At 38.7% G+C, this 26,922-nt stretch overlaps 2 protein-coding genes across 9 annotated transcripts in view; one reads left to right on the top strand and one right to left on the bottom strand.

Annotated features, from left to right (window-relative positions):
* Positions 1–909: 909 nt before the first annotated feature.
* gabrd (gamma-aminobutyric acid type A receptor subunit delta) lies at positions 910–23,695 on the bottom strand. Of its 2 annotated transcripts, none has more exons than XM_038723233.1 (9): positions 23,319–23,695; positions 11,017–11,048; positions 8,990–9,057; positions 6,460–6,680; positions 5,883–5,965; positions 5,528–5,665; positions 4,895–5,050; positions 3,174–3,385; positions 910–1,939 (listed from the first exon to the last, which is right to left on the bottom strand). In XM_038723233.1, exons 1-9 carry the CDS (start codon positions 23,381–23,383, stop codon positions 1,616–1,618), a joined length of 1,299 nt encoding a protein of 432 aa, XP_038579161.1. In that variant the 5' UTR covers positions 23,384–23,695; the 3' UTR covers positions 910–1,615. The 2 variants fall into 2 exon arrangements, with proteins under 2 accessions (XP_038579161.1, XP_038579160.1); XM_038723232.1 differs by having other exon boundaries at positions 10,933–11,048.
* Positions 23,696–26,252: 2,557 nt separating this feature from the next.
* Positions 26,253–26,922, top strand: part of cfap74 (cilia and flagella associated protein 74) — a 74,675-nt gene continuing 74,005 nt past the window's right edge. For all 7 annotated transcript variants that reach the window (XM_038723234.1, XM_038723235.1, XM_038723238.1 and 4 more), the window contains exons 1-2: positions 26,253–26,377; positions 26,805–26,903. In XM_038723234.1, coding sequence (XP_038579162.1) covers positions 26,810–26,903 — 94 coding nt within the window. In that variant the 5' untranslated portion in view covers positions 26,253–26,377; positions 26,805–26,809. The remainder of the gene's footprint in view (positions 26,378–26,804; positions 26,904–26,922) is intronic.

Here is a 26,922-nt window from a genome sequence, read left to right on the forward strand (position 1 = left end):
TGCATTTTGCTGAATTATCCAATGTCAGCAATGCCTGACTACAATGTATGGAATAAACCCTGATCAATAGTGGAATTTTGACATTTGAGAGTAAAAAACAATCTTTTAACAATATATTTGCATATATTAATTGTTTTACATAAGTAACACAAACATTTTTAATAAGGACCTCTTATTAAGGTTGATCAGGCACTCATTGGGACATTCATTGTCCACAGTGGATAAATCCTAATACTGTGCTGAGTCCCTGGCGTTCACTATATATATATATCCCACTTTCAGGTCAGGATTTTCCTTTGACCATCAATTTGATCCCTGACAAGCTATCCTGAGCTAACCAGGTCTCAATAAGGTTTATTGTGGATATTAAGTGAAGGAATTCTAATGTTTTGGTGACCCCGTGAACTTTCCTCTAGAGCTTTAGATGCAGTATACAACATTTTCTGATTTAATTTCCACCAATATTTGGATGAACTTAAAAGAAGAAATTAGATTGTGGTAATAACAACACACATAATAATGCAATGATAAAGGCAATGCAGTGTTGTTGAATCTAACACAGAAAAAATTTAATTCTTGGACTAGGAAGCAGTGGTGCTCTTATCCCTATAATTCCTATAATCAATTCCCAAGTTCAAAGAAAGGACAGTCAAGAGTCTGAAATTATTAATAGAGCACAGTAAGTCAATAATTCATAATCCCTCAAATTAAAGCCTCTTTTTTTAGCCTTTTTGTTGAAATAATATTCCCTGCGTCAATTTTTTAAAGAGATCCTGCAGTGACAAAGCATCTGTCAGAAGGGATTTCAGCATTTTCTTTTTACTCTTTTAATCACAACCAACAACCATTTGGATTTTAGGTTCAAGTGACCATTTGAAGACAGGAGAGAGACACACACACACACACAGGTAGTGCAGGAAGTCCTTTAATTGTGAGGAAACTGGCAGAAGGTGATAAGACAATCCAGGCTGTGTCCTGAACAAAAAAATGAATTGAAAAAAACTGGGTGGAGGACCAAAGGAGAGAGAGGAAGAGAGGGGGTGGGGATGGCAGGGGAAGAGGGCGAGAGAGTTATCAGCCATGCAGAATAGTAGTACACCTCATCTTGTTATCCTCTAGTTTGGGAAGCGCTTTTGCTTTTTGAGATAACAGGCGGTTCACTCCAGATTGTGGCTTTGAGTTAGTTAAGCTAACTATGGTAATTTGCGTCAGTACTGCAGGTATTCAAGCAGGATCATTTGTTGTAGTGTCCTTAGTTGAGTTCATAACAGGAAACAGTGTTAACAGGAAATCTAGATTGTTGGTTAAACTGCGTTCACTGTGTATGTGAACCTCCAACAGGCAACACAGTCCTTCACCGTTATAAAATCCATTTCTGTATTTGTATTTAAATATATTAAGTCCTGTTAACACTTTTTAAACTCATAACTACTTCCATTAATTAACCATATTTCCATATTCATAGGCCATAACTTCATTTTTTCAAGTTTTTTTTACTGAGGCCTCTGTATATGTCAGCTGCACCAGTCTGCCAGCATTGAAGTGGCACAGCTCCAGCAGTTTCTTATGTACAGCGCTGGATGGTAGCCATTCAAATAGAACTGTTGCCTCCTCCTCACATGGTGTACGCCACCCAGTAAATCACATTCACCACAGCGAAAGTGAATGGGAACACAGCCCTGGCATAGATGTCGATGGTGTCTGCATCAATGGGCTTGCAGACGCACTTGGAACAGCATTTCTTTTCCTCCTTGCTCTCCTCCGCTTGCTTGGACCTTCTCCTCCTTGGCTCGGCCTCCTGGCTTCCACCCTCTCCGGGGATTTCGCTGCTGGAGCGCTGGGTCCGCCCCTGCCGGTTGGAAATCATCACTCCCTGGTTCATGCCGGTGACCGACAGTGAAAACAGAACCATTGCCTGTTTGCCATTCTTTACAATGGACTGTAGGGAAAACACAGAGACAGGCATTTAAGCATTTTCTGAGGCTTAACTGTAGAGTACAGTTTTAAGTCAGTCAGCATCAACAATATTTGACAAATCAGGCAACAGTGACAGTTAGACCCTCTGCCACCCAGAGAACTCTGCTAAATATTAAAAGACAAAAAAAGAGGGGCAATTATTTCAAACAAATTGCATGTGTGGCAGTGCTAGATACTTAGATATTTATTTATTTGTCATTTCAAAAATGTATCATGTGCCATACAGCAAACAAACAGACAACTACGATACCAGCACAAAACATCACCAGAGTGCTCTACATATTATAATAAGGTGCAGAATCCTCATACCCAGAGGTTAAGTTATGTTAGACAATGTTTGTTAGACAATGCAATACTGGTAGGCACAAATGATCTGCGTGCCTGGTTGGCATCCTGTACCATCTACCTGATGGTAATAGCTCGTACACGCTAAATAGGGCATGTGATATATCTCTAACAATGATCTATTATGACATCCTCCACTCCTTTATTATTAATTTACTATATACCAGTGACACACTTTTCACTCATTTTAATTTACCAGAGAGTACTTTTTATTTGTGCTTTTATATATATATATAAAGACATGGCATTTTCAACTTTCTGTGTTTTTGCAATAAAAATATTCAGCCCTGGGAACTTTGGCATATTTTTAAAAAACATTAGAAATTTTGATGATGAATCCAGAACTGCTTAGAACTACTCCTAGCAAAGCAGAGTCTTGATTATAAAGGAAACTATGGTTTATTATATCTTGTGATGTTGCTTCGACATTGGTAAGTTTTTATAGTCATTGTATTTTTACTGACCTTAACCATCTTTTCATGTCCTTAGTTTTCTTGTGTTGTCAGCATATTGCCAGTTTTTGCTTGATATTGTGTTTATTGTTTTAATTTTGTGTATATGTTAAATTCTGAAGGTACACCTCAGTAAAATGTATATCAACAGCAAAGGAAAGAGACAGTATGATGAGAACTGCTATTACTCCCTGAAGGGGAGTTTGCTATTTTCCAATTATGCTCTATGGAGATTCATTGTCTTGCTGAAGGTCAGTGGGATGGATGCTTGTCAACACTGGGGTTTGAAGCCTGGCCCAGGTCTGTGTTTGAAAGGCATGCTCATTACTCACAACACTCCCCTGAAGCTCTACATTGTTGTCTACTGATGAGAGTACATGATGGGAATGATTTCCTCACCTCAGAGCTGAGCTTGTTGGCCTTCACTTTGGCCTTCTCTTTGAGTCGGTAGTCAGCGTTGTAGTGAGCGAAGGCGTACTCAATGAGTGCCGCAAACACAAACACGTAACAGATCCAGAAGTAGACGTCTAACGCCTTGATGGCTGATGCTCGAGGCAGGGAGGAGCGGGCGCTTACCATTAGTGTGGTCATGGTGAGAACAGTTGTGATCCCTGTGGAAAGAACACAGGCACAAAGTACAGATTAGTGTTCTGTGGGTTTTTACCCATGATTGCAGCATGGCCATGTGGATATGCAAATATTCATGGTTCCCAGAGGATGAACCCTAATGACTTAAGTGATTCCTGACATTCGTGCTTTTGAGGGCAACTGTTGGACGGAAACCCATTAAATTTTGTATAGACATTCATGTCTCTCAGTATTGTTTGTGGATCGACTTTTCATATAGCGCCAAAAGTTAATTTGTCAAATACTTTGGTTTATAACTAAGGACTTGCAAAACTACCATTCCCATCAGCATCAGTTGTACTTGTTGTACTGTGTTTAGTGTTTATTTATTGCATTTTGACTTATCAGTCAACTAACATACACAACAAATATATTGTGATTTTGTGCTTTAGTTTGCTCATGTTAGATAACATTAGCTCGCCTGCTAACCCTCCCTTCTTCTGCAAATGCAGCTCACTTTCAGGCCGCCGACAGTTCGTACTGGAGTCTGATATGGGCCACATTTAAGCAATAATGTGAACTGTCAAACAAAAAAAATGGGATCTGGGAATAAAAATCAAAATGAGCATTAAGGCTGAAGACTACATATAGGCCCTTTAACAATTTGTAGCATGCTAACATGATAGACTAAGATGGTTGAAAATGGTAAAGTTTATATCTGCAAAATAGCATTTTGGCATTCTCATTGTTTGTATGTTAGCATACTGGTGTTTGCTGAAAGCACCACTGTGCCTAAGTACAGCTAGCATGGCTGCAGACTCTAGTAAACCAGACCACACAGACTGTGAAATGATAGCCTATATGTTGTCTTTAGCAACCCAGTATTAATTAAACATTTATTGTAATTTTTAGCAGAAGTTAATATTAACGTCTGAAGCCATGAATTGGCTGGCTGGCTAATGGCTTTTTCTGCTAGTAGCCTTGGTGACACTAAATTTCAATAGATCTGGCCTGACGTAGAGCCCAGATTTCCACTCCTACACATTAAATATCAGTGTCTAAAGGGCATATTGACATAACATTTACTGAGGATTTCATGCTCTGCAGAGGATGAACTTTTTCCATTTTGGACATTTAATGATACTTTCTCCAGCAGCACCCTCGGGACAAAATGTCTACTTTCTACAAGATCTATTATTATCTAACTGCCAAATTGCCAAACTACAACTGTTTACTAAAAATACCAAAAGAATAAACCATTTTGTCTTTCCACTAGTGGCACCACCAGGAAGAGCTTTACTTATGTAGCCCCAATACTGGTGAGGCCCTAAGAATAGCAAAATTGTCTGTATGGTTTGGTATGATTCAGTTCATTCATCTACTCAGGACTTTAGATTTGTTAGTCTAGTGGTCTTTTTACTGAAAGGTCAATATCTGCTTTAGCAACATGGTTCAACCTTTCTGCAGATGAATGAACACCAACTTTGATTCAAGTTTCCCCTTTTAGAATGTAATTTTAGAAGACAAACAGACTCCATCAAACTAATACCAACCTAAGGATACACGAGCAGGGACTGCTGATTGGCTGATCCAAAAGGACACCCAGGACATGGCAACCAGTAATATCGATGGCATGTATGACTGGATGATATAGACACCTCGATTTCGTCTCAGCTCGAAGCGAAGACTGAGCCTTGGAAATCGTCCCGCTGGAAAGCAGAAAGCAGACACCGTGTTTAATTGCTTTACTGAAGAAGCTAATTATACTAAAGAAAATATCCAATTGTTCTTCACAGACATTGTGTCTGTCTGCTCACATGTGCCCCTGGTGACAAAGCTTCAAGATGTAAATCATAAAGTAGTATTTCAAACTGCATTTTCCCAGCAGCAACTCGTATCATCTCCTAAACCTCATGCCTGGCTCTGTAGTGTGATGGTAGCAAGCCTGACTTGATCCATTCCTTCTATGCATAGAATATAACCACTGCAGTGCCTACAGTAAAAACAAAATCTTGCTTCAAAAAGAATGTGCAGAGTTTTCCAACACAAGAGGCAAAACAAGTCGAAAAACTCAAAATAGTACATAATACATAAAACACTCAAGGACCATGCAAGGGATCTTTAAACTGGCTGTGCTGGCACTAACATTAACAGAAAAAACAGATGAAAACAAGATGGATACTCACCAGATTTGAAGTTCATCATCTCAGTTACAAACCGATAGTCTGTGATTGTGAACTGGGAGAGCTCCAGTTTGTCAAGGCCATGGATGTGTTTCTGACTGTCTGACCAGTGATACACAATGTCCTCTGAGGAGTAACCGTCTAGAATGAAAAAAACATTTTATCAGTCCAACTTGCATGTAAGGGTTTCTCGCATTTTTATCTTAGCACTGAGGAATGGAGGAAGCTTATAACATTGCAACTTTTCCTAGATGTCACTTTACTTTGGCATGAACACACATCTAGAGAAATCGAAAAAGCAAAATTTTCCTTAGCATGTGTGAAGGAGGAAAATTATGTTATGTGAATCGCAACTTACAGCTTTCCAGGTCCAGCATACACTCCTGTTCATCCATGGGATACTTGGTCAGGTCCATATCACACGCCACTGTCGAAGTTATTCTGGGAACAAAACAGCCCAGTTGATCAAAACTCAATGTACACCATCATAGTGGTGTGTGTGTGTGTGTGTGTGTGTGTGTGTGTGTGCGCGTGTGTGTCTACATAGACTGCAGACATACTGACAGTAAATCCCAATTTAGCGCTTTTGATTATTCACCTCGATCCACTTTACCTCTACCTTCAACTTTCCATATTCCCCTATCTCCCCTATCTTTTTACATCAGCTATGTACAAGCATGTCAGACCATATCAAAGATTTTTTAAGCTTATGAAGTTACCACAGAGAAAACTGTTTACTCTCATGGTAGGATTTTCAAATAACAGATGTCTGTGCCCTCAAATGTCTGATGTTTCTGGCGGCATGAGTTTAAAAAATCATAGAAAATCTGAAACTAGTAAGAACTTTGTCATGTCGAAGAAACGGTTCAACACCCAGCTGCGTTTTCTGACTGTATGAGTCTGATTAGTGAAGACAACAATTAGTTTTCTCATACCGGCTGCTGTACAGAATGACTCCATTGGGCTGCAGGCGGATCAACTTGTTCTCCACGGTGACATCGTGGAACCAAGCAGATTTGGCATTGACGATGAAGGTGTCGGGAAGCCATAGCTTGTCCACGAATCGACTGTCCAACCCCAGTGTCTTATTGGTGTGATTGTAGGACAGGCGGTCATCGTGCCAGCTCTGCCGCAGGAATACGGTCATGGTGTATTCCTGCCAGGAATAACACACATGCAAACACACAGACACAGACATAGGTTGTGTGGTTCAATATCAGATAGACTGAAGTCCGCAATTACACATGAAAATCAGCTTAGTTATGAGGAATATACTGCTTTGCCTGTGAAACCATTAGAAATAATGTCTTCAGTGTTTTTGGGGCTTGACCCACAGAAAGTCACGATATCACTTGGGAGCACAAATTGGAATCAGTTTATTTTAGTTCTCAACAGGAGATCTCATAAATACATGATTTAAAGTTAATTATCTGAACTGTGTAAAATCTTCACCATATTTTTTTTCCAATTGTGTATTTCTTTTATTTTAATATTTTTTTGTTATTTTACTCTGATATTGTTTCACAGCTTAAAGCAACATTATGAAGTAATTTTATCTTGATTTACAGCTTCAAAATAATTTTGATGGCATCTCTGTCTCTATTTAACATTGAAATCATGTGCATGAAACCTTTCACGACAACAGCATAATGCTTTTTTTTGCATAATGCACCAACATGACTCTTCAGCAGCAAAAAGTATATAAAGTACAATATAAGTTCTTTGGAAGAAGCTAGCTCGGTATTCTTAGTATGGACATCATGGCAGAGGCTGCAAAGAGACCAAAGAAGATGTTGGAGGAAGCGAGGATGAGAAAAAGAGAATATCAGACTGGCTTTTACTCATGGCATGAGCTAAAAGAGCTGAAAGGATGCAAGAATAAAAGACTTATAACTTTTTGGCTGACTTGCTATGTTTTGTGTTGCTGTGCTTGCTTATGTTTGACTCTGTTAGCAAAGTTGTCGACTTGAGCAAAATCAGCCAGAGGTTTGACAGACAGAGGTTTAGCGACTTGCTATAAATCTTGAGTTGATGTTAGCAAACATGCTAGATAACACACTTACACCTCCATAATATTACTGTAAGTGCTCTTGCATCGGCTGCTGTCTAGCAGTTGACATAGGATGCTAAGTAGAGAAAAAGAGAGACACTAAGCAAGAGGCTTCCAGATGTTGGCAAGAGGTTTGTGAAAGAAATACCTGCAAGGCAGACGCCGAACTGATATTGTTTCTGTGTACACAGTTGGACTACTGAGTAATATTGCTATGTATTTTGGCACTTGCTTGATGTTTAGCTGTGTAAGCAAAGTAAGCGACTTGCTAGTTTTTGGTCGTAAGTAGCCTAATGTAATCATAAAAAGGCATATGAATAACATGCCAATTTGTTGGATAGTCAGTTGGTCCTAAAACCAGGAGACCAGTGTTCGGTTCCCAAGTGAAACAATAATTACACAACAGTAGTTTTTTGTTTTTATTTACATTACGTTACCTAAGTTACCATTCTACATCGTGGTAACGTTAGCTACTTTAGCTACATAGCGTTAGCGTTAGCTACTACGTTACGTTACATTCATGGTTACGTTACGTAAGTTACCATGCTACCATTAGCTAGACAACGTTAGCTACGTTAAAGTTTAAGTAGCTAGCTATTTAGCAAGCTAACGATGCTAGCATTGACATCCCCACCGATGTACATTACTGCTAACCTAACCATCATTAATTATATATGCATGTCGACCGGTTTAACCCTTCTGCTGCGCAGTTAGGGTTAACCTTCTTAGTTTTGCTTAGGTCTATAGGGACTGAACAGCGTGAAATGACACACAAAAACCTGACATGGCACACCGAAATGTTAAAAGTGGCGTGCTATTTATACACCATTCCGTGATATCACATTGGTATGCCTGTCCTTATTTATGATAGCAGTTAATTATACTCTGAAACAGAAGAGGCGCCTAATCGCACAAAAACACACATTTTAAACCATACTGTATATCAAAAAGTTGTAACTTCTAAAGCGGTTCCAGTTCATAGTATTTGACACCAATATGGAAGCATGTTTGGTGTGAATTAAAATTCTACTGTGTATTTGTGCCCAAACTATTTGTGACCCTTGTTTTTCAGCTTTGGACAAGCCTTTTTTGGAATTCTTATTGTAGGTGGTTTTTCAACTGTTCAACACAGAAGGAAAAATTTATTTGTTTGGAAAAGAATCAGGGCCACATACATAATGAGAATATTTTCATTAGATTTTGTTCCTACTTTACAAAATCCGTGAAAACATCACATTATCTAACAACTCAGCCAATGTGTCACACATGTTCACACTGAGTACTTTCAAACCCTCAAGTGGGATAAATCAGGATTATGCAAATAGCAAATCTTTGATCTTTGCCGCAATAGCTAAATTGCGGGATGATGGAGAATCTCACTGTAGAAGGAAGGAGAAAGTGGCTGTGTACTTTACCATGTTAGCTTCAGAGATGTGGTCAATGCTGGCCACTTCAATAGCCATGGCCACATTCACTGGTGGACCTGCAAGGGGAGAAGTGAGAAAAGAAAGCAAACCTGCCCCCTCCCCAATTCAAACACACCCACACACCTTCTCTGCTCATTCTGACTCCATCAGTGCCTCTCACTCCTCACTCCGACACCCATCTGTTTCCCTCCCACCTAACATCCTCCCACGTCTCAAACACTCCAACAGTGCATAGAGATTAAGAATTATCCAGTTTAACCATGCTAAGTGGCACATCGCACTGTGGGCATTCATAAACAGCAGTGGGCTTTCATGGACTCGCACAGAGTGAGCTTCTGCCAACATGCACACACACACACACACACACACACACACACACACACACACGCACACACACACACACACACACTGTAGCATTTTCACTCAACAGTTTGCCATATGATTAGCATGGAGTGTGCCTCTGTGATCAGATGCTAGAGGGCAGAAACTAAGGGGGAGCTCACTGATGCAGAACAGAAAGGCTATTTATACTGAACATTAAGGAATCATACATTACCATTCCCCACAATTCAACACCTTCCCACAACAACTTCTAGATAATCATATTCACATTTTTATTAACAATTAGTGTGAAGGGTGTTTATTATACACCAAGGTCAGCAGGAGACCGTTTAAAGGTGATGCAATAACAAGCATTTTTTACTAAAAATCCTCCAGTGGAAGTGTACAGATTAATAATACATTTGTAATAGATACCTTATTTTCAAATTAATGTTTCGAAATTTTTGCAAAACCTCTAGGGACTGTCTCACGTAACAGAGTCATAGTTGTTTGGTAGGCATGGAATTTAACGGTGCAAGTTGCTTTGGACAAAAGCAACAGCAAAGTGAATGTAATGTAAATTAATGTAATGTAAAAATCTTTTCCAAAATGCAATTTCCAAACAAATGATTTGTTTGGAAATTGTGTGCATTTTTGGATTTTTGATTTTATGTTCCCTACAGCAAGGTTGGTAAAATAGGTCCATATAACATGTTTCTTATGCATGTCTCCCAATAAATTAAATTGCTTGTATTTTAATTTCCAACTATGTTTTTGTACATCCCCTTGCTCACGCTGATTATCTTGGATTGTGGAAAAAATAAAAAATTTAACAATGACAACAATTCAACAATTTTTTGTGAGCGAAAAGTTACATTTGTGCCTCTAAGAAGTTGTTTCCGAGATGCAAAACATTGTTATGAATCCTTTTTTTAATTAATGTTATTGTACATATGTATTTGCTGTTTAACAAACTTTACACTAAAAGGCTATGGGATGTGAGTTGAATGAGGGGAATTGCTCTAAATAACAGACATGATTCCTCAGTGGTCATTGTAATGGTACATCAAGGAATGCAGCCACCACATGATGCTGTGTTATGATGGTCTGTGTAGGCGTGCAGTGCACAGGGCAGTGTGTGTGGTGATAGTGGTGCTCCTGCTCCACATTTTCACCTTTGCTCAGCTGAGTTAAGCTGTGAGATTGAGAAATCTATCGCTGTGGTCATTGGATGTTTCACATTTTGCAGCCATTCTTAGCAAAGTCTCTAGAGTGGTGCTTATTGTTTGCACCACCCATATCCCTCTTGCCCTTGAAGGGCAAATGCATTAATAATCCCTTCAGCAAAGCTTCTCTTCACCTAAATGTGTCCTTTGATGATTCACCTTATGGAGGAGTCAAAGCAAGTATTTACAAGGTAAATACAGTTTTGTTCTAATGTCGTGCAAAAACAAACAAAAAACAAAGAGACCTCTAAAGATAATGGAATTGGGAAATGAAATGTGAACATCCATCTTGCAGTAACTTGATTTTTGTGATGCTAAGGATGGCTGTAAATGTGAGGGGGTGAAATGCAACCCAACGCCACGAGCAGTAGATCTCATACTCACCTCCTATCCCAGGGCGAAAATTTCTGGCATAGCCCTTCATTAATTCATCCAGATTAGGTAACCAGGATATTTGAATGTCTGTACCTACATAGTCTCCAATGTCACTCAGCATGGCCCTAAATGAGACAAATAGCAAAAACAGCAGCCTTCAGTGGTCATCCAGTCACACCATGAGTACACAGGAAAGTCTGGTATAGACTCAGATAGAGACCAGAACATACACAGATAAAAACAAGACTCTAAATGTGGGACAATATTAGCTTTTGGTCAGGGGAGAAGAACCAGCTCTAAACACAACAATGACATATTATCCTCTTATAAAGTTGTTACATGAAAACATGTTAGCAATAAGATACCTATTTACACATCCAGCAGACTCAGAGCAGCATTAGCATTTATGTGGAGTTATGTTTTTGTTTTCTTGCAAAATGTCCAATGTCCAACTCTCCTTTCAGCTCTGTTTTGGTCTCCACAAACCCCTGAGAAAAATGTCTGTCTCTTTAGCTGCAAATGCTTCACCAGCAAGTAGCTAACTGATAGCTTACAGTGGATTTATCACAGCCTATTCTCTGAAAACCGTTGCCTGCTACTGCTGGAAAATAGGTTGAAACCAAAACAAGGAGATAAGAGGCTAAAATGCTGCAATGAGCTGAAAGGAACTGTAAAGTTGGTATTAATTCTCTGTGAGTTCATCACCACAAGCAACCCCTTTTACAACACACAAATAAATTTTAACTATATGGTATAATTCATATTCTGTTTTTTAAAACATGGAGGGGTTTAACAAAACATGACAAACCTTTTTTAATGAGGTTTTTATTTGTAGATTTATCTTCAACACACACGTGACACAACAAAATGCTTTGAAAATGATTGTTCATACACATTATCATTCTTGAACAAACTGGAGGATTATTATGATAATGTGGGTTATAGGGCTGGACTGTTAATCTGGCATATTGGGCATTTGCATGGTGGGACAACGCACTCCCTCCATCTCTACCCCTCTGTTCCCTGTGTCAGAAGCGTGGTTCAGAGCCAAAAATCTGTGGACGGTTCAAGGTGTCAGAATGGAAACAAAGTACAAGTGAGGTGAAGGAGGAGAAGCTCAAAAAGAAATCTTGATGCCAAAAAATGTGCCAAAATAACCGATATGTTTCTTACCGGAGCTGCAGTAGCTTCAAGATATGCTGCAGTACCTGATAATGTGCAGGCATAGGCACTTGAAGGAGCTATGGATAGCTATGGCCATTGCCTGGCAGAGGAGGAGGCATGTGACAGCGTAGCAGAGGGACAGAGTGACCATGACAGGACCGAGGGATACACAGTGAGCAGGAGGAGAGTGTAGGTGAAGCTGTAAGCATGGAGTAGCTTAACAGGGACTTGCAGGGAGGCTGATGATGATGATGACGAAGTGAGACCATCACCTACTGCTGGTAATCACTTAGTCAGTGTCAAATAGCACAGCATAAGCTATTTGGCATAGTTTTGGTAGCTAGCACAGTTCCCTAACGCAGACGCAACTTTGGCTAACTATTCTAATGGCTGACTAGGTGATGATATTTCATGAGCATCGCGTTAGCTAAGCCCATACTGCTGTGAGTGACCTAGGTCTATATGTATCGTGATAAAATTATTAAGATTATTAGGCTAAGGGTTACCTTGATAGAGGCTACAAATGTGTAATGTGGCCTAATTACACAACACCTGTAGCATACTGTGTTAAAATTAACGAACACTTATGTATGTATTAAGAAAAACATTTTCATTTACAGGCAACAATGTTGTCCTTTGTTTATTTTCTTCCTCTCCATAATTGAATAAACAGCTATTTGTTTTTTCCCCACTGTGTTTTTGTTGAAACTGTACCGCTTTGCAGGGAATTCTGGACTTAATAATGACTTGAAATGATACTGTAACTGTTCTAGCAGGGTGTTTTTCTTTGATTACTTGTACTTCTACTTGAGTATAATTTGTGTACTCCACCTCTTTTCACCAGGGAGTCAGTAAAATGCGAATGAGTACACTGGTTCACTTATTCACAGCACTTTACTATGCAGCTTTATAGTGGTTTTGGGGAATATAACAGTAGGTACACATATTTAAGGGGACTTCAAGGATGGTGTATTAGTGAGGAGTGTCTGACCAACTGTGGTGGGCTGCCTGGACCAAAAATGCCCAGGCCGATTTTTTTGTCCAAGTCCAGCCCTGGCAGGTTATGTTATATAGTACTGCAAAAATACAAAACACAACTCAAATTTATTTTGGTAGATTTTATACTCAATATCCAAATGTCATAAATCTCTCACATCTTTTGTGTTTTATATGTGTGAAATGTGTTCGTATAATTGCTTCATAAAATGTTTGATTGTATTCTCTGTTAAATAATAGCACTGTATTTTTATCTATAACTTGAATGATTATGTGTTATCATTAGCAGCATGTCGTCTGAATGTGAGCAAGTAGCTGTACTTGTATAATCATATGAAAACCACATTGGTTAAAGCCTGGCAGGCATATTTTTCTTAAGTAGTGTTTCTTTTTTTTGTCCACAAGGAGGCAGATCCAAATCTACCAGTGTAGCTGCAGATTACACACAGCTCAGACGGAACATCATGCTGTGACATGCAGGACATAAGCCTCCAAACATTTTTAATGAATGAAAATATGTTCTTGTGAGACTTTATGTTACTATTTAATAAGACTTTAATTTGGAACAAGTTTGGACTTCTACATTTCTGTTTCTAGTTAGTGACACCTCAATTTAAGCAATCCTTATGTATCCATTCCTCTAACTCTCTCAGGAGGGGAATAATAGAAAAATTTAAACTATTTGCTGGTATAAATGGACTTCCCTGAGGACTACAGGGGCCACCCGGAGCCCATGCTGACAACCACTGCCTCAGTGTAGGGTTTAACAAGAGCAGCACAGCTCAGATACCACCAGGTGGCAGTTTTGTATACCAAAACAGCAAGTCTGTAAACAAATACCATGCATACATACAGATACCATGCACATATACTGCATAGTACAGTGTGGACCTTTATGTATTTCAAGTTAAGTCAAGTCAGTTACACCCTATCATGAGAGACAATGTTTCAACACTATGGTCATTCAATACAGCTAGAGGTATTATCCATTAATATTTTCATACGTACACTGTGGTACAGAATCGAATTTTAGGGGAAATACTGTCACCCAGAGTTGAAAGAGCTGGCTGATGTTCGATAAATAGAGTAAATTAAAGGTTTCAGAAAGAAAGGTTTCACTGACATTCAAGGCCACAAAGCCTGGATCGAAGGTGTTATTATTGACCAACAATGAAAAGACATTCAGTGACCTTTGAAATAAGGCTGACATTTGAAGAAAGGCGACTTCCTAGAGAGCAAAAACATTACACCCACAGCTACATGGAAAATTGACCTCCGCAGCAAAACAATGTGTAACAAAAAATAACTGCATGTCTATATAAACAGTATTTCTGCCATGTCTTTAACATTTCCTTAGGGAATCCATTTTGTAGTGGCAGATTTATTTTTAGCCTGGCAATCACTGTCATGTCTGAATTAAATGGGAACACTGAGTGAATTAATTAATCACTATGTGACTCCTGGATTTCTTCTCTAATTGGAAGTTTCTAAAAGTGGAAATAAATTATTTTTCCTTCAAGGAATCTGTTAATATACCAAGGTCAAACAGGCCTCCTTGAATGGAGGGACGAGAATGCGTAGAAGTGTGTGGCTGCTATGGACAAATCCTACTGTATTAATCGATTTATTAACTAAACTATTGCTGTGATCAGACTAATCGGTTTACTGAGGTATTACAGTATTTTTGTCTGTCTTACTTTACATTTAAAATGCCTGCAGTTTCCCACAATTGTCACAAATTATTCTACTATGAGCTTCTGTTTATCTGTTGGGTCCTTATTGCTGCTCATACACAGCTCTTCTTCTATTTATTCTAAACACACAATATTTCACTTCCTGTGCACCAGAAGATTTTTAATCCAAAGGACCTAGCACATGCGGTCTGACGCTTAAATGTGAAAGCTTTTATCGACAGACCAAATCGTGTATCACTGATTTTAATCAATATCTACAAACCAGCAAAACGGACATTCATTTGAAATGTCACAGATACCACTGTTGCTACTCTATAAAGAGCAGATCAGATTTTCTCTGACTCTGTAAATTAATGTTGTTTGAGAAAAATGTGAAAGTGCTTACTTCTTGATTTCCTGACCTGACTTAGCATTTTATGACCACAAAAACCCAAACAGAAACGCTCACATGCAGTTCTCCAAGGAATAGAAATGTTACTGTATGCTGTTAATAGACATGCACGGGGTTGAACATTTAATTGCTCTCTATGGAGATTTACTAAACATTTGCACCTCTTTATTTTCTCGCTCCTCCATCCATGACAAACAGCTGAGAGAGTGTATTTCCAGACGCTCTTCTTCCTTCCGTATTTCACTTTTATTAAATGTTTCTCCCGAGGCCTGGATTTGCACCCGTCTGTTTATGAGCTAACATTAAACAGATGGGGAGCGGAGATGGAAGAGAGGAAAGACAAAGAGCAGCAGCCTCTCTCAAATTTATGGCGTCTTTTTGTGAAATGTGCAGCACACATTAACAAGCCTTATTAGTTTTATATACTGACACTGCTAGTTACCTGAACAAGAGACGAGTGCCAGTGCCTTGATCGTCAATCTGTGACGCTTTGCTGTTTCATTAGTTTTATTGGCAATGATGTGTGATGAACAGCATTGCAAAAGCATCAAAATCCATTTGGAAAAATCATAATACACACATAAGCGAGTCGTACATATTAACAGACAGCTGCCATTTATAATGTGTGTGTGTGTGTGTGTGTGTGTGTGTTTGTGTTTGTACTGTATGTGTGTGTGTACTGCATTAATGGACAGTAACAATCGTTTGCTTTTCATTCAGCATTGGTACTCTACTAATGTTTCACACATTGGACACTTAAATATTATAAAATATACAGAAGTGTCATACACAAATACTTACACATGACTATTTAAACTGAATACTACCTAAATTAATTGTAAATTTCTTCCTTTATATCCAGTTGCTTGATAAAATACATTGAAAATGAATTTTAATTTTACTTTATCCTTTACTGGTTCTCTAATTTTCAAATGAACTCCCCACTGAAGTCAGGACTACAGTCTACAGGCTACATCTCAACAACCCTTGCTAGCACTTGTTTATGTATTGTTTCAAAAACATTGCTAAGCACTTACACTGAGCATGCTTTTAGCTATTTGTTTAGAAGGGATTCACTTGCAATTTACAGTTTTGTATGATGTGTAGCTCTTGCTCCTACATGGTTTGAATGCACTTATTGTACTGTAAGTCACTTTGGACTAAAGCATTTGCCATATGAATGTGATGTAGTGCAAATAATTTAGTTCTTTCCGTTCTTTCTCTTTCCTTCTCGTTATCATATAGGCAACAAAAAAATGAGAAATATTGTAAGAAGTTTTGAGGTTATTAGGAAATAGATGAATGATTGAAAGTGTGCTAATGGAATACAATGTTGTTGTTTTTTTATGTGTATTTGTCCAAACTTGAAGAGGTCAAAACTCTATTTGAACTGTTTTAATCCAAAATGTATCCTAAACTGTGATCATATCAGAGATTCAAGTGGTTTGGGTAGCAGAGGAGCACATAACAGGAAACTGGGGGCTAGAGGCTCACAGAGTTGTCCCAAACAGGTTAATCTCCATGCCAAAAATTAGGCATCCAGAATGTCACTTTCTGAATATTAGCAGCCCAGTAGTAATGCAGGAAGTTGAGAAGTGCAAGACCCCCATCTATCTTGCTCTTTGCTAAAAATGCCTTACAAAGCTGAAGAATTTGTCCCAGAAGAATGTGGAAATGTGTTTATTGAACTCTTCAAAGAAAGATTTTGGTAGAAAACAGGAAGTATTAAAATTATTTTACGTTTTTGGCATAATTACCATTTTAAAGCAGTTAATCCTGCCTGCCGTTGAAATGAGCAATGATGGCTAACGCTGGCTGTCACATAGTCTCCAAGGTAAGTAAGAGTGAGGTACCACTTTAAAGGGGAGTCCAGTGAACGAGAGTTTGGATGCATTCGCATTAATGGTGAAAAGTATAATCTTGGCTGGATTAATTTTATGTGCGGATTCAATGCTAAAGGATGTGATTATATCATATAAGTGCAGTTGGAAATGACCTAAGCCGATCAGAGCAGTATGGTAAGAGATCATCTGCATACAGAGACAGTTTAGGTGCATGGTCTCCCTGCTCAAAACCTGTAAAAGTGGCCAGGTCACTAAGAGCAACAGTTAAAGGTTCTATGGTTGGTCAAACAAGAGGGGCAGAATCGAGGTAAGCCAGGGCTGAAGCCAAATATTCAAAGAGCTGTAAATAGGTAGTCGAATTAAATGTGATCAAAGACTTTCTGTGCATATAAAGAGATCTCTGGGTTAATGCTTGAATTTGAGTAAACTAGTCACCGAAGGTCTGTCTACCTTTTTTAAATCTTGTTTGATCCGGATGTATGATTTTGTGCAAAACAGTCTCCAGGTGCAGAACTAAAGCTTTGGAGAGTATTTTGTTTTTACAATAGACTACATTTAGACTAGGCCTATACAAGTCACACTTCATTGGGGCTTTGTCATTGTCATTGAGGTCTGAGATCACCTTAATTAAAGTGGGGGGGCAATGACCCTCTGCATATACTTCGAGCAGCACAAGTCTTATATTGCCGGCAAATGAAGAGGTCAACACTCTCAACACTTACAGAACAACAGACTGGCTTGCGTTTCAGTTTGTGGTCTCCTCTGCTTCTATTTGTCCAAACTTCTTTCTCTTAAAGGTAGTTTCAATTAAATATGCTAAGTAAACTCCACCAAGGACTGATGCTGAGACTGTCAGAATGACTCGCCTCTAAGTAAAAGTGTGTCACGACAACCCTGTCTCTTACATTAACACCCTGTCAACTTACATTTGTATACTGCTAAATTGTTTTGCTAAATATGTTTTGACTATAATTGCAGCATGGACAATGTCAACTGACAATGTTTTTTTTCCAGTGGAGGAAGTGATACTTGTACCACACAGTGGTCATAGGGTGATTATGGGGGTGGGTGGTGGGTGTACAAAGCACAGAACCTTGACAGAGTCCCACGATAAATTTAGTTTAATAAAACACCTAAAAGGGACGTTTTTGTCTTCTGTGGCTCAGGAAGAGTTTCCCAAAGCCTAACAAAAGAACACTGATGATGTCATCAGGGTTATTGAGTTTTGATTCGTATACTACTAATTACTAACTAGAAAGGCGATTTTACAAACCAGAGAAATAGAGTTTGAATGACGTGGACATTGACCAGGCAGGCAACCAGGGATTAACGAAAAGATGCTGATGGTTACATTATGGAATCCAACATTTTTGGAGCTTGACGGACTAGAAGTAAGGATATCTTGGATATATTTTGTTATAAGGAATGTATCAGTGTATCTGTATGTATTTATACTTATTTGATCTTTTTGCTCTAGTATGCTCTGGTATTCAAATATATAGTTTAGTTGATGCACAGGCAAATGCAGTTAGTCTAGCTTGCATTAAAGAGTTGATTTCCAAAAGTCACTCAGTCTGCTTCAGGTCAAAATCAAACAAAATACTCCAATTTTTCTAAACTTTATCAGAATTTTCATTAGAATATTATTAATGTTCTAAATTTGAAATATAATTAAAAATTCCTTAACATTTCTCAAAATGCTGCAGGGCTAATGTTCAGGTCAGTGGGTCTCCTCTGTTATTTCAGAGAGCCAGAAAAATCAGAGCTTCTGCAAATTTGAATAAAGGGACATTTTTACTTGCTTTATAGCTTTCATTATTGGATGTACAGCATGTGCGTCATGTTGCCACACACTGCTCCTATAAACTAACTCCTGGACTAAACTAACTATACTTTCAGTATTCTGATTATGGGATGAACTGCAAAGCATGCAAAACATTTTCATGTACTAGTGTTCACAGCACTTGAAAAACTCCTATTTGGAGTTGATATATTACAGAATGAATTTGTTCTTATTTAGTACCAGAGAATATGAAAGATCCTGTAGCTGTTGTTTCAGTTATTTTTGGTTAATTTGGAGGAGCTCTACTTTTAAGGGAATAACTGATAATAATAATAGGCTACAATATGTTACTGAATAATTTAAGGTCATACATCGCTGGTGAAAACTGTGATTTTGGTTGCATCCATCAAATGAATCAATATACAGAATATTTATCTATAAAAAATAATGAACAATTGCTGGTTCCAACTTCTCAATGTGACCATATGCTGCATTTCTGTTTTATACTATATTGTAAAAGGAACACATTTGAGGTTTGGTGACTGTTGGTCAGACAAAATAAGCCATTTGAAGATATAACTTTTGACTCTGGGCATGTGATGAGTTCTCTTCTTTTTTTTTTTATTTACTAAGCAAGAAATTACTTAAATTGACAATATAACAAAAATTGTACAAACTAAAATGTCAAATTTAAAATTGTATTTATACTGCATCTTTAATTTATTTATAGTTGGGCTAACATTTGTCAGTTTTTAAAAACATGTGGTTAAATTACACATTTAATCGTGGAGTCAGTATCTAAAAAAATCTTTCAAGGTTTTGCTAAATCTCCTTAAATATGCCTCCCAAAAAAGATAAGATAGGGTTGTCAGATTTTATGTTATAATTGATGATATTTTGAGAGCATCAAAAAAAATCCTACACAAATGAATTAGTATTAATTAATTAATGTATTTGGTAATCAGAATTTGAGCGTATTAGATTACAGAATTATTGGAATAAACTGTTTCTTTTTGTTGTGTACATATGGTCCGTCACCTTATTTTGAGAAGGAGGCTTTTAGTGGAAGCACTGAAGTGTCCCTGTACCACCTCACCCTGCTGTCAGAGCAGAGTACGGCTTTAGAGCTAGTTCATGCAGCCAAAGGAACATGATGAAGTCAATGTGTTATTGGGAAATGTCCTATCTGGACAGCACGGGGGAATCATCTGCTGACTCAGTCCCTGACATATTAGTTAGGTGCACTCTGTCACTTGAGTGCAGGTTTAAGGACAAGTGTGACAGACCATACAGATCATGAAATGTTGGGATTAAGTCCTACTGCATCACATCTTGCTAAACTATAATTTGTCCACGTTTGGACATATTTTATGTGTATACATAAAAGCAGAATGTCTTCCGTCCCACCTTCTCTACCTGTCTTTATGAATAGCTGAAACATACTACTGAGCTTTTCTGGACAGTAAAATATGATGAAATTGTTAGCATTCAACAACTCCAGCTCCCATGCAGAGCCAGATCAACATGGGGCACCAGGGCACAAATGAGCAGTGGGTTGCAATTGGCTCCTAATCCACAGGAGACACACGTTAGATTAGTTTTATTTCGTTATTTTATTATTTTTTCATAGGCCCAGAAACCAACCAGTTCTTCTGTTGTGGGTTACAAGCCCTTCTCTCTCTTTTTTGTGTCAGTTGTGTGATAATTTGATTAAATATAAATATGTCAAGAAATATGCACCATATGAACATAATATCACCCGAAACAATAAATATATTGAAATGTGGTTTAGAATTTTTAAAACAGGACCCCTCTGCATATTCACAAACAAATTTGTCAATCAATCAAATTACAGTAAACTAATTAAATCCTTACTGTCTGGGGCTCCACGGCAGTTGGTAATCAAGATTTTGTTGATAGTGGGTATACGGTTGGGATGGGAGCTGTAGTTGTATATACCTGAAATAATCAGTGTGTGTGTTATTTGTTGTTTTGGACATAGTTTAGTCAGATTTCATCCGGACTGTTTTAGTCTCATATTGCGACACAGGGTTTTAGAGATGACTTTTGAGATACTCTTTGTTGCCTCCAATCAGCATCCATTCACTTCCACTTCACATCCTAAAGCTGATGATACACGGGGCAACTTTTTGAGCAATGATGCTGGGCAGTGTTGCTAGTGGCAAGTCCGAACGGATTGCGGTGGTGCGGGGCAGATGGCGGAATGGTGGGGGAAGGGGATTACGGTAGTAATCTTTACTCATTATCATTGACGGCAACGTTGCCCAGCATCATTGCTCTAAAAGTTGCTCTGCTATACAGTATCAGCCTTTAGCTACACAGGCAAGACTTGAAAGATTGATTCATTGTGGATTTTAAACATTTTGAATATCACCAGCCTTACCACTAAGTATCTACTGTATGATTTTATCAAGGCCAAATTGACCAATGAGCCACAAAAACTTTGTGTTCCTTCAATTATTATTTTAATATTTGACTGATTTACATATGACAACTACATATTCATTGAACACTTTACACATTAAAGTTTAAGAATAAGTTATTTCCACTGTGGTCTTCATATGGTCCAATAAACTTCAACTCTCGACTATAATCTCTTTATTGAGGACATGTTCTGACTCCATCAGGCTCACAGTTACAGTTCTGCCACCAAAAACATAATCATACAAAATACCCTCACTCTCATCTATTGTGTTAAAACAAGCAAGGAGATTTGTTGTTTTTGGAAACATCTGTAACCAACACCAATACAATCTGTGTACAATTTGTTGGTGTTCTATATTCTTAACACTTGTTCTGTTTGAGGTTCTGTTGTTGTTGTTGTTACCTCTATTACAGATATTAGACTATCAATTAGATACAGACTATGTTTAGTGAAGTGAAGGCTGGGTATGTGGCACTTCAGCTGGAAAGAAAGCTGTGAAAATGACAGGAATTTCACTAAGAAACTTTTGTGAAATGGATAAGCGAGGAGCTAAAAAGAGAACCAGAGTAATTCTGTTCAGCAGGGGGAGTGAGGAAATGAAGCAGTTTGCAACTTTCAGCCACCAAAGGCAAAATAGCAACGTGTGTGTGGGTGCATGATTTTGTGCTTGTAAGAGAGAGAGAGAGAGCGCTGACACATAATGAGGTGCAAAAAAAAGCCTACACTCTGCATTGTTCTGAGAACAAAATAATAACAGCAGTGACTAGAAGCAGGAAAATCCAATTACAATAGCTATTACTCCCTCTACTGGTGAACAGCCAAGAGGGACAATGGAAGTGATTTGCCCATATTTCACCCAAAGCTAAGTAGCTTCACCCTTTGCCCTTTTCAGAAGAGGTGTTTGCCAGCATATGAGTTTTGGGGCTCAGTAGTAGATGCTGGTTATCCTAAGAACTGGGTGCTTGTGAAAGCTTATGTACAAGAGGATGAGTGCATTTCGACTGTACATAGGCCTCTATTGAAAGCATAAATATAAACACACTAAAGTTTGCCATCTTGTTTAGATGCACCTGGTTTAACCAGCTGACAAAAGCATACTCTTTTGTATTCAAGAAATCTGTGTAAGAGGGTAATTTATAATCCTGCACAATAATGTCAGTCAGTGGTTATTATTGGATTCAATTATTAAAATAAAAAATGTGGCAACTGTGTAAAATCACTTAAAATGGCAGTGAACTTAAGGTTTTCTGAGCTCAGGAGGATCGGTCTTTTCATTACCTGCAAATCTCAAATTTTAGATACATTTGAGCAAAAAATAGGCACCAAATGAGGTCTTGAAAATCGAATTTAGTGGCACATTTTTGATGGAGCTTTCCATCTTGCATTCCCTTGCTTTTTTAAAACTCTCCAAACTGGGCATCTATAGGCTATTGATTATATGAGGGGCTGCTCAGTTTAACTGTAGGCCTACTGTGTTAGTCCTGTAAATGGCTTAACAAAGAGGCCTGTTCTAATCCATGTGCATCATGGCACCATCTGATATTTGACCCCTGTGACACTACCTGCTGCCCAAAATCGCACCAGCTCATCTCACCTGGCATTCATCTCCATAAAAAACAATCACGTCTTTCTATGCATATGCATTATGCAAATAGTGTCATCAAGTCCATGTCCCCGGTGGTAAAGCAGAGGAGAAAGCAGACTGGGTTGTGGGTGTGGAGAAGTATTTTTATGTAAGGATGTAGAGCCATGCACATACATAGACCTACTTCGTTAAGCGTACTGCACAATAGGCTATTAATAAGGTACAGTCATGGGAAACCAGACACAGCGATCTTTTATAGGCTAATTAATTCTTCCTTATAAAGTATAGCCTAATTGATTTTTGGTTGCTGATTGGATCGTGACTTGGAACGCTGTCCTCACAATGTAACCTAATTCTTATTTTTAGGGGTTAATCGCCCGCTCTGATCAGACTTTAAGTTTGTGGTTTATTCAACTTTTTATTCACCTATTGAATTTTTCCGATCGTAGTGGCCTAACAAGACACCTGCAAGAAGTAAAAGGTTGATCTCACCTGGTGAAAATATCTCCCACGAAGAGCAGGGCGAGAGTCGACAGCAGGAAAGTTTGGATTTCCATTCCACACGCTTTATGATAAATGATTAAGAGAAAAAGAAGTTTCCCGGAATGGATATCGACGACAAAGCCGGAGTTTTATTTTAGTGCGCTCTCCTCGTGATCCGGCGCCTCCGAGAAGAAAGTAAAGTGTGGTGCTGATGCTGCCGAAGATGCTGAAGAAGATGTTGATGAAGACCCCATGATCAGCTCCCAAATTCGTCCGCGTCCAGGAGCCCGCAAGAAGAGAGCACACCGAGGGAAAGGAAAAGTCCGACCGCAACAACGAGCCGATCCAACGCTGCCGCCTGTCCTCCAGCGAGAGAGAGAGAGAGAGAGAGAGAGAGAGAGAGTGAGAGAGAGAGTGAGAGAGAGAGGGGGGGGGGGGATGAGGAGAGTGAAAGAGAGAGAGAGAGAGTCACTAATCTGTCGATCCCTCCATTGCTTGGCCTCTAAACGTCAGATTCAATCTGGCCACGGAAGGCGGGGGTGGGGGGCGGCAGGAAGGCATGTCACGAACATAGGACTTCAGTAGGATATATTATGTAATGTTTGACACGTGTGAATCATCTCCATTAGGTAATTATTGAGTCAAAAAAAGTTGTGGTTTAACCTAAAAATAAAAAAGGACAAACACCAGAGGCTATTATGAGGGGCCCGAAGAGGGTTTATGGGCACCCAGAAGTCCATAAGGTTCATCTAAAAGAGGAGCATGCTTGTAGGGTAGTTCTGAGGTTTCTCTGTGAGCTCAACACATCCAGATTGATCCCATTCCAGACTGTTATGTAAGTCTGTTCTCATGCACATGTAGATCAGAAGGATTCTCATATCACGGTCCTGTAGCATAGAGGTTATCATACATTTTCGTGTCAGGGGTGAAGACCACAATTTGAGGAGGTTTAATCTCTAGAAACTACGTGAAGATTAAATAGATCACTACTGACACAAAAGTGATATTCAAGAAAATATTCTATGGACTCTGGCGGCCTAAGGGGTTTAGGTGCCCAACATAAACTGCTCTGTCGTTCAAAATCTCTCGCTCCCCTCCTTTCCTGACATCTCTCTTCTTCCAACCATTGAATAAAGGCATAAAAATGCCAGCATACACCAATGGAACATAAACCATTATGCAGAAAATCTGTAATGAACACCACAGACACAATAAACTCATGTAGGCTATTACAGGCATATTAAAAATTGGCAATTTACAGCAGGCCTAAAAAAGAACTATAGATACCACACCAAATCAATATTATATAGACCATTAAAGTTCAGCCTTGCACTTTCACTTGCACAAGTGTGGGGAGAAACACATTTGAAAAAGAATAATCAGAATTGATGCACTAATCCCCACACTGACAAATACCTATAGTGATAATTTAGGGGATACATTGAGTAGAAGCCATAACTAAATTAAAGAGTATGTGAGGTAATCATATGCAAACAACTAAATGCCAATTACTCAGCCGTGGATGGATATGCGCCTTTTTCAACTTGCTAATACGTCAGTGTTGTCATCTGTATTTATGTTAAGATTTTCATCATATTCTCCCTTGATGTATCAAATCTAAATTATGCACCTGCAGCTTGGGCTCAGGTGATTTCTGTTAAAAAACTCACATTTCAAAGTGTTGATTGTCAGATGACTATAGTTGCATTCACTTTTGCAACTTTAATCTCCACTCAGCAGTGATTAAACAATCAAATATAGTATTTATAACTTAAAACACGAAATGTTGTCTCCATTCTGCCAAACTTGACAAGCTTTTATTTTCTCCTCAATAAAAGTAACCTCTTTTATGTGCTGTGGGGAGAGTAGTTCAGTGCATTGCAGCAGTGCACCTGCCCTGGTTTCTGCTACTTCACCCTGGGGAGCAGAGACAGGCCTGGAGTCAGTGGCTGTGGATTCAAACCACTGTCTCTCCCTCCCTCCAGACCTTCCACTTGAATTTGCACTGCATGTTCTTTCGATATGAAGATACCAGGCTACAGTACAGTACACGCTAAAACGCACTGATTGGTATTGCATTTCTTTTATTCCTCTCTCTGCTCACTCTGTTTTCCTCCTGTTGATCCATTCTGGATTCTTTGTTTCCCTCATAGTTATTTTGCTCTGCCTTTATCTCTCTAACAAAACCTTTCTATCCTACATCACACACATTGCACACACATGCACACTTATTTATTCAGTCTCCCTTGGTGATACAAAGCTTTTATTATGTCAAATAAAGGAATCTTTCCAGTAAAAAGCCCATTGTGCCAGTGCATATAGATCAACTACAACTTAATGTCGTTTTCTAGTGTAAATCAGATAGGGCCATACAGTAGCCTATCTTGCAAGCTTGAGATTTTGCATAACTCACAGATTTATAATTCTTTCTGAAGGAGCTGAGATGTTTTCCGCTGTGTGTGGCTTGACTGATATCAGTCAAAAGAAATAAACCAGTGTTGGTTAAGGAAATAGGGCTACTGAAAGGTGACAACAGACATGACAATATCACAAAGGATCACTTCTATTTGGGTATAAAAATTGCCTGCCTAGCCTACAACATTTTAGCCTACACACACACACACACACACACACACGATTCTTACTTTAAGATGGAATTCAAGTTTATTACTTTGACATTCGCTGTGCGCAATGTAATTAATTTACATTTACACAAAGCGACTTACAATTGTTAGCCTATCGGCCTAACGTTATGCCAGGAGCAACTAAGTTATGTCACAGTGCACTATCGCCACATGACATATTGTATTCATTTTGCTCTTATTTTAACGCCTTATTGTGTAATTTCGACAGTTTTCATGGGTCACAACGACATATATTCATTACCAGGTGGTCTCTGTTGGAAGTTCAGTTGATTGACGTCTCTCTAGGGGCATCAAGGCAACGCCCGTTGCGTCATGTCTCCTTGGAAACACTAACAAACATGGCGGATTAACTTTTTCACTGTCAGAAGAAGTAATTTTGAGAAGATATATCTTGCCAAGACAAAGAAAACTTAGCTAAGCGAGGTAAGGGCTTAATGTTTGTTGAATGAATGCGATACAGCGTAAATTCAACATTAATTGTGCAACGTTATCTCTTCAGACCTACCGTTAGCTAGCACCGTAAAACGAGTAACGTTAAACGACACACTCAATTTTAACCAGAAATTTGGTTGTTGAATGTTGCTTTACTTTTTGGTTATGTCACACGCCTCAGAAATACAACTTAACATCTTCTGCATTTCACTAAGAATATGAATTAACGCTAACGTTAAATTATGTCTGCATGAAATAAGTGGCTTCCAACGAATCACTGAGCAAAACCACGTTGAATTACGGGATTACTGAGGAGGTTTGTTAGCCTTCAGCCTGTTATAGGGGACATTGTAAAGATATAACCCGCTATAAGCTAAACTAAGTATGATAATATGCGCCTGTGTTATTCATAAATAAGGTGAAATGGATGTCGAAGACAGGGAAAGTCCACTTGATGTGGCGTCAGACAGGTGTGGACTGCTGGGTGTCCAGCTCAGCACTCATGAGGGCAGTGGAGGTGAGTGGCAGCTCCTGTT

This window comes from Micropterus salmoides, unplaced genomic scaffold (genome assembly GCF_014851395.1).
Source record: "Micropterus salmoides isolate LMB-PRFRI ecotype aquatic unplaced genomic scaffold, ASM1485139v1 Ms_hic_scaffold_16, whole genome shotgun sequence".
Classification (NCBI taxonomy): domain Eukaryota; kingdom Metazoa; phylum Chordata; class Actinopteri; order Centrarchiformes; family Centrarchidae; genus Micropterus; species Micropterus salmoides.